This window comes from Aplysia californica, unplaced genomic scaffold (genome assembly GCF_000002075.1).
Source record: "Aplysia californica isolate F4 #8 unplaced genomic scaffold, AplCal3.0 scaffold00181, whole genome shotgun sequence".
Classification (NCBI taxonomy): Eukaryota; Metazoa; Mollusca; class Gastropoda; order Aplysiida; family Aplysiidae; genus Aplysia; species Aplysia californica.
Window position 1 is genome coordinate 318,020 of NW_004797451.1, and position 8,013 is coordinate 326,032.

The following is an 8,013-nucleotide window of genomic DNA, read 5'->3' on the forward strand; positions in this document are numbered from 1 at the left end:
ATCTGTTTTTGTTGCAAGTGCATTAAAACTCTCTAGAACTAAAAAACGAATCTGTCTGACCAGCATGTTCGTTCTCTTTACTCAGACTGAAAGTGAACCATCTGGTCTCCTTTGATTGTTTCAGGGTGACCCAGACGTATGACGCTGGGGCTGCCGTGTATTTCTACTTTGGCTTCAACTACCGTGGCATCAGTGACCCTGTTGCTGTGTATGAACACATTGAGGTGAGACAAATAAGGTCTAAACACATCCGAGGGGAAGGTTAAGGAAAAAGATTGTCGTGGCTGGAAGAGGAAATGAAAGATCCAAGATGGGGTAACATAAAATGAATTCGAAAGACATCAAAATAAGATAAGATGGAAACTTATTGGAGTTTAGATAGGAGGAGATCAAAACATATCAAGGTGAGATAAGATTAAATTAAAATACATGGAGGTGAAAAAAGAGAAAACACAAGGTGAGACGAGAAAAGATCTAAAAACATGAAAGTGAGAAAGGATAAGATTGAAGCACATGGAGATGAGAGGGAATAAGATAGAGAAAACACATCAAGATGAGATAAGATAGAACTGGTGTAAAGTAGCGATTGTTATGAAAGCTGTTTTCAAACTTTGGTGGATGTTTTTTCTGATTGATTTGAAGGTTGATGGAGTGACTGACGAAACAGCAGTCGAAGGGGTTAAGAAAACTAAACAAAAATTGCTGAGGTTGCGGATAATATCACCACATGGATGTAGCAGTAGAATTTGTTTTGACATGCTATTGCTTTCTTTGTTTTAAAATTGTTTGAAAGCAGAAGTTACTCCTGGAAACAGCTTCCAGCACAAACCCTAATACGAATGTAAATCTGTGATTAGTTTTACAAAATGCACTTAATAGAAGCAGTGTGGCATTCGTCATCATGGTCCTTGCACTTCACAAGGCATAACGAATGGCGTACGTTACAGCAGCGTCTTGGCTCGTTCGCCGTGTAAGAAAAAATTACGAACGTCGTACGTCATTTAGGTTACAAAGAGGTTATGTAAACTGGCTGGATTCCTTCTTTCTGAGAACATTTCCTATTGATAACATTGTTTTTTCACTCCGCTTTTTCCCTCACTTTTCAAAAAGTAGATAAGGAGAATTGCAAAACCTGCTTTTAACCCTTATACAAGTGGTACAATAACACTCAGTGTGCCGTCAGTGGAAGTTTTGCAGAAATTATATTTGTGTTTCGTAGTGACACTTTTAATAAACTTGTCGCATTTTTATTTGGATTGATCTGTAAATGAAACATAATATTATATTGTTTGGACTCAGAAATGAACGAAGTTCTATTTTATTTAAGTTTTCATGACCTTTGAAATAAATAGTGGCTTTAGCTCAGGTTTCAATACACAGATGACAAGTGAAAAACGGTAACTGAACCTCTGATGGGCTCAAAGGTAAACTTGAAAGTAGTGTAGACTTACTATTGATGATGCTCTGGTGTGTAACCAGTGTATAAAGAGAATTTTCCTCCCACTTCCCGGATATCCTGGCCCTTAAAAATGACACATGTCAGAACTGCAAGGACCAAAGGTTATTTGTTGGCATAAAGAGTGAAGAGAACCTTCCAGAATTATGCATTGTATGTCTGCCCAAATGCAGAGGACTACAGATTGCTTTGTGCTCAAAGAAAAATATCAGGCCATTTATGTATTTTAGTGAGCCCATCTTTTATTTGCTTTTGTTAATTTTGATCATTTCATATTATGTGAGGGTTTTTTTGTGGATTTCAGAACTGTGGTAGAGAAGAAATCATGGCAAATGGTGGCAGTATCTCTCATCATCACGGAGGTAAGCTTCCAACGATTGAGTTTCTTTCCACCGCTTTCTCTTTTTTTTAAAGTAAGTGTTTTGCAGCGCTCACAACTGCATACTGTCATATGGGCCTGCGGGACATATTAAACATTTTTCTGTTGGTAGGAAATTTTGAATTTTACCTGGGTGGTGGGGGAAGCCTACTCTTATCGATTTTCGACCACCAAGGGATCTTTAACGTTCACAACTTGCACATGGAACCTCTGAGATTTTTCGGCGCTATCCAAGAAGGCTAGGTGTTAGATCATACTTACCGTAAGATCAGGGGTGTGAATGAAAGACAGCAGTGAGAAGGAACCAAGGAGTAGCAGTAGAAAAGCTGCAGAAAGAGTCAATAGCCCAGAGGAGGGGGCAGAAAGTGGAGACAAAAGCAAATGATAGAGTGCAGGAAAGGAGAACATTTTGGAAAAGAAAATTTTCTATCGTTCTCTGAATTCGAATTCTGGACCTATTGAATGAGAGGCAAACACCATAACTTCTAGACCATGAGAGCCCCCCTTCCATAGCTTTGCGCTTATTATATGTGTAAACAAGTCTCCTGAAGTGAGCATGGTCACAGACTCTTTGTCCCCTAACAACTTACAGCTACCTTTTTTAAATGTGGAAATATATGTTTTATTTGATGAGAAATTGGCCAGAACCCACTTCTTTACAATGACAATGATTTTGGACTGTGCTGTCTTTTTTTTTTGGTCTTTTCTATTGTTGCATCGTAAAGTAGATGTGTTTTATAAGGCTCGCTCAGGAATATATTGTGTGTGCCAAGTTGTAACGATTCATCCACCAAATTTGGTCGAACTTTTTTTACTGTTATTTTCCAGAACTGTCCAAAATTTTGAGTCGAGTGTACTTTTTACTGATTATTTTATCACCAATTGTAATAACAGTTGTAAATAACCTGATGTTTGACAAAGAAGTACCTGGCTTGATTTAGGGTATACACTATAAGAATTGACACCGCCGATAACTTATTTTGTCCCCCAATGATACTGATGGCATTCATGAGTCAAGCCTCTGTGCTGCCTGTTGAGTGATTCTTATTCACATATGGTGGGGTCTAACTGTTGTGTTACCTGGTCACCTTTATGTCATGAGGTGTTCTGTATACATATATACACTTACTGGTAATGGAAGCAGATTGATAAACTACAAAAACTTTTAAAGTTTTAGGAGTGGGTGGTTGGCGTGTGCTCTGGTGTGGTTTGTTCCTTCTTTCCTGTCAAACTATCGTCCTTATCTTTCCTCTATCTTTTTTGTGTTTGTTACTCTTGTCTTGTAATACCTCTAATCTTCGGCTCTTATATGACCTTATTGTGTTGCAAGTGCCGTAAAACTCTTATTTAAAAAAAAAAAGTTTTAGGTGACATAGCTTTTTTCATCTGTTTAAGTTTTCAACATGTATTCCCTCATCCTAATCTATAATATTCACTGAGAGGAAACCCGTCATGCATTGCTATTGTGGCCTCAAACTCCGTCTATGAAGGGGGACTCACTCTAGGGGTATATTTTTAGTAAATAATACTAAGGAGGAATGTTCTTTGCTATCCTTCACAGTTGGCAAAATCCGCAAACAGTACCTGCACAAGACAGTGGGCAACATCGGGATCGGGGCCATGCAGGCTGTGAAACGCTACATCGACCCCAACAACATCTTTGGCAACAATAACCTGATGATAGGACAGGACATCGGGGACGCTGCTGTACAGGAGCCAGACAATGTCCATCTGCCGTCTAAGCTGTGAGGTGGACACAGAGCAAGAAATAGAGCATTTCATCATAGTCATAACACATTTGTCTTAGTTATTTTGTAAAAGTGTATTTTTAAAAAATAGTGTTTACAATCGTTAATCTTATGACTTGAACAAAAGTGGAAATGTCTCAACAATTGGATTTTTAGTATATGAAACAAAATCCTGTTATTTTTGTTGTTTGAAATTAAGTAACAGACTTTTTTGCTAAATGGATAACAAGAAACCTAAAGAAAAATTATTTAAGCAGTTGTGTTATGACAGTGATGAATTGTAAATAGTGAGTGGCTGGACGCCAGCTGAGAATTCGTGTGGTACACAGGAACATCGGGTCATTGCTCTGTCGCTTTTTGGGGATGTGTGTTTTCGGTGTGATGTGTCCTGGGTTGATTTGGTACTGTTTCTGATTTTTTAAATTTGGTGAAATAGCATTAAGCTTGTGGAGTTAAGCCTTTACATGAACAATGCATGCTGTCTAGAAATTTTCTACGCAATTTTATTTTAGCTTTTATTTTACCATCTCATTTGTGGAACAAGCTTTACTGTTTGACATGAAGACCACACTTTGACATAATAACACTATGCTGGTGGTTTCTCCACTAACTTTAGTTTTGTCTGTTAGCTCAGAAGTTGATTTGGGACTTTTTATTTTTCTACAAGGGTTACTCTGTTGTGATGTACACATTTTTTGTAACCCTCTCCAGCAGTATTCCAAAATATGCTAACCCACGCATATTTGATTCTTCTCTTGGTAAGCGTTAACCTTGGACAATTCACTGCTGGTTCTAGCTTTGTTTTCTCTGGATTTGTTGCGTTGAAACGACAGTGAATGGTTTTCACTTGTACTTAAAGCCTTGCAAATTTTGGTCAGCTCTTTAAGTTTGTTGAAACTTCAATAACAATATCATCTTGGATATGGACTTGGACTGTTTCGGGGGGCTTGTGATGCTGACCGTGAGAGAGATTTTCTCGCGTTTTGAGGATGCATGTGATGCTCACAGGACTGTGGGAGAACAGGAAGAAGAAGCAAATAGTTGAGATGGAAATGTAGGCTCTGGAAGTGTCTTTGCATGAAGGGTTGGACAAGGAGTTTTGGTATCAAGGAAAGCACTGTATGTAATGTTGTTGTGGATTTGCACATGGGCATTTCTAATGGTTCTCTTGTAGCGCAATGTTCTTCATGTTTACAAAAGTCATTCCTTGATATGTATTGTTCAAGTGCATATGTTCAAAATTTTTAGTATTGCCTCTGGTGACATGGGTGATATTGGGTTTTTCCATACTTCTCTCTTTGCCTTAGGGTTTGAATGACTGGGGTGGAAAGCAAATGTGGAAGCATCAGAAAAAAAATCTGTAGCGTCTCTCATTTATAATAAACACACTCTGCTGAACTGCGACTTGGTAATTACCTTGGTTCCTTCAGTACTGTGCGAATTCATAGCTCACTTTCTTGACCACTGACAGGAGGGATGCCACTTATTATCTGTATGTTTTCAGAATCCAGGAAATTTTAGGATATTTTACCCTTCCTTCTTTTTTTTTACTTAAATTTTTTTTACAGTTTTGTGTGTGTGTGTGTGTGTGATGATGAATTCCCTGTATTAGGGACATGACTTCTGAGTGCTTGTTTGGAGGCTATCTGACCATGCTGGCAAGGTGTGCTGGAGTTATGTGATGCTTAGAAAAGATTGTGTGTGTTTTATTTTACATGTGTATGTGTGTGCCTATTTGTGAATCTGTTTGTGTGTGTGTTTGTGCTTAGTTTCTACTATATGTCCAAGTTCATGCCTGTGTGTGTGTGTACATGTGTGCTGGCATGTGTCGGTATTTGCTTTTATCACAAGGCTGCATGTGTTCACGCACATGTCCGTGTGCTTGTACTTGTGTCGTGGGTGTGTGTGTGTTTGGCTGGATGTCAATTCCCTGGGTAGACTACATGGATATATTATGTTGCTTTTATCCAAAGTTCCTGTATAATCTCAGTTCACACATTCTGCCTGAGACTTTGTTGATATGTTGCTTTTGTTTGTTCTTTTACACCTTTGCTTTCTTGTTTCTTTATCTGGCCAGAACTTTTGTTTATGTTAAGCAGAGCCTCGGATCATACTTCACCTTGTGTGTTGATGTTCAGGGGGAGACTTTAATTGTTCTGCATTTGTTCACTGATTGTTTTACGCTTCCTGTTACAGGTCTGTGGTATTGTTGACTCTATAGAACAAATCTTTTTAATTTGTGGGTTAAATACTATGGCAAAAGAAAGGATTTTCCTCACTCTAGCCAGGCCGTTTTGGCCACCATGTTTTCCTGCCTGACTAAAGAGAAAAAGTGTTGGGGGTTTTTTGTTCTAAATCTTTTAGAAGCTCAAAGGTATTACGACTGTTACATATTAAAAAGGTAGGGAATTGGATTTTCTTACTGACAGTCTAAAGAAAAAGTAATAAGAGTATAAATTAGCGGTTTGGTGTGAGTTTGAAGATCACCCAACTGCATGATGCGTCTCATGGTCATGAAGCATTGATCGTGCAGGTTGTAAAATGTGACTAGTGGTAGGGAATTAGATAAGGTGATGGTAATGCTAGGTGGGACTTTATGTCTCTCACAAAGACTCTTTTATCTTATTTTCCTCCGTGCTCGGTCTGCAGGGACAGAAATATTTAGGTATCAGTGTATGAACGTCGAAGAGGCTATTACAAAAAAGTCATCTGAGAAGTGGATGAAACATTGAAATATAGTATAGATAAGAAAAAGACAACTATACAGATCCTCGTAGAGAGTAATTTTATGATGACTGGCATATGAGAAAGATTAAATCATATTGCATCACAAACTGAAATGGAAGCACTGTAAAGCTAGATGCTACAGTACAGTGTACAGAGCGCCTATAGAAACTTGCCCTCTCTTGTTACTGTTCAATAATTTTTATTTATTGCTTACACACATCAGTGTTGATGGTCACAAAATCACCGACCTCTGAAAAGCTGATTTCACTGTAGGCAGGAAAAAAGGGCTGTTCTGCCGCTTTTTTTTTTTTCAGTTGTTAAATAAACTTGGAAAGTAATAGTATGTTTCTTTAGTCTCTAAATAGTCTACTTCATGATCTACACGTAGTGTAAAGCCTAAAGTTGGATAAAAATTGATTGTGGAAAATTTGTTCAAGTCTCAGGAATGCACCAGTTACTTCCCAACAACTTCAGAATTTCTGTTTCAGTGGAACAAATATGAATTTTGAATGGTAATAACAATTACTTCTTTAAAGGAATATTACGTCTACTCTATTTATTTCTTGTGTATTCTACAATGTAATCAATTATGCTCTTGCTCAATTATTATAGTAAAGCAACTTTTATACAAATGCGTGTAATTGCGTATATCTATCTTTTGCATAGTGAATGCTGTATTTCTAAGCATTTGAAGCCAATTCCTGCTGCCTTGGTGATGTCAGTATGTATAAGCAAAATAAGGCATAAGCAACAGTGAGGGTGTGTGTGTGACAAGTACTTTGTATAGACTGGATACTGAAATGGTGGTACAGTGTTAGTATTAGCCCAGCACTTTTTTAAATAATTCATATTCGTGTTTTTCAAATTGCCAATATGTGTAATCTGAACAGAATACGAATCTACACGCTTTGCGTTTTCTATATTTTTCGTTTTAGTTAGTATGTTTAATGCATACAGAATAAGAATTCATATGCTATGTGTCTTTCTTTGCTATTGTATTTTGTGACCTTTTCTGTTCGACTAGAAATTTACGATGAAAACAATACTGTAACGAAATGCAGCAAAGTTTAGGGTTGACATTACTGATAGTGATGTTGTTGTTTCAGCATAAATTCAGTGTCATTCAGAGTTGATGGATAGAGTTTTGAGGGTTGTCCTTGTGTTTATCACCACCGAGTCGAGGTTTCTGCGTCGTAAGGTACATGTTGATATCTAGCTTTAAGCAACAAAATAGCTGTCATGCCCAGTCATGAGTCAAAGTGGGAGCATGCAAGTCATGTGACTTCTTGTGTGTTTCTACATTTGTCCTGACAGGCGTACTTGTTTTGGGAAAAAACAAGACACATTTTTATTTATTTTTTATTTATTGTTATGAATATATCTGATTTAAAAGCTTTGTTTTATATGTCATCTTCAAAAAGTGATATAATTGTTATTGTGTTTTGAAAAAAAAAAAAACTCTTCTAATCCGGTAGTCCCATCCTGTTTTTGTTTTTATTGAAATTTTCTTTTAAAATAAAACAAATAATTCTTCAAAAACAAGTTTCTGTTTATCTTAATGTCACCGCTATACGTGAGACATCGTGGTGAAGTCAGGCACTCGTCAAAATAATGAAATTTTTCTGCCTATTGGACAATTTTTAATTATATGGTTTTTTGCTTTGGGCTCCACACCGTGTATGTCCATTTACAAACACATTTTT

General features: G+C 37.3%; 1 protein-coding gene across 1 annotated transcript in view; it reads left to right on the top strand.

Moving 5' to 3' along the window:
* The window catches only part of LOC101851040 (alkyldihydroxyacetonephosphate synthase, peroxisomal), a gene marked incomplete in the record, with an annotated part of 32,982 nt that extends 25,136 nt beyond the window's left edge, over positions 1–7,846 (top strand). The window contains 3 exon segments of the mRNA XM_013082557.2: positions 125–224; positions 1,761–1,818; positions 3,397–7,846. Of these exon segments, the coding sequence (XP_012938011.2) occupies positions 125–224; positions 1,761–1,818; positions 3,397–3,584 (346 nt within the window).
* Between the last annotated feature and the right edge of the window lie 167 nt (positions 7,847–8,013).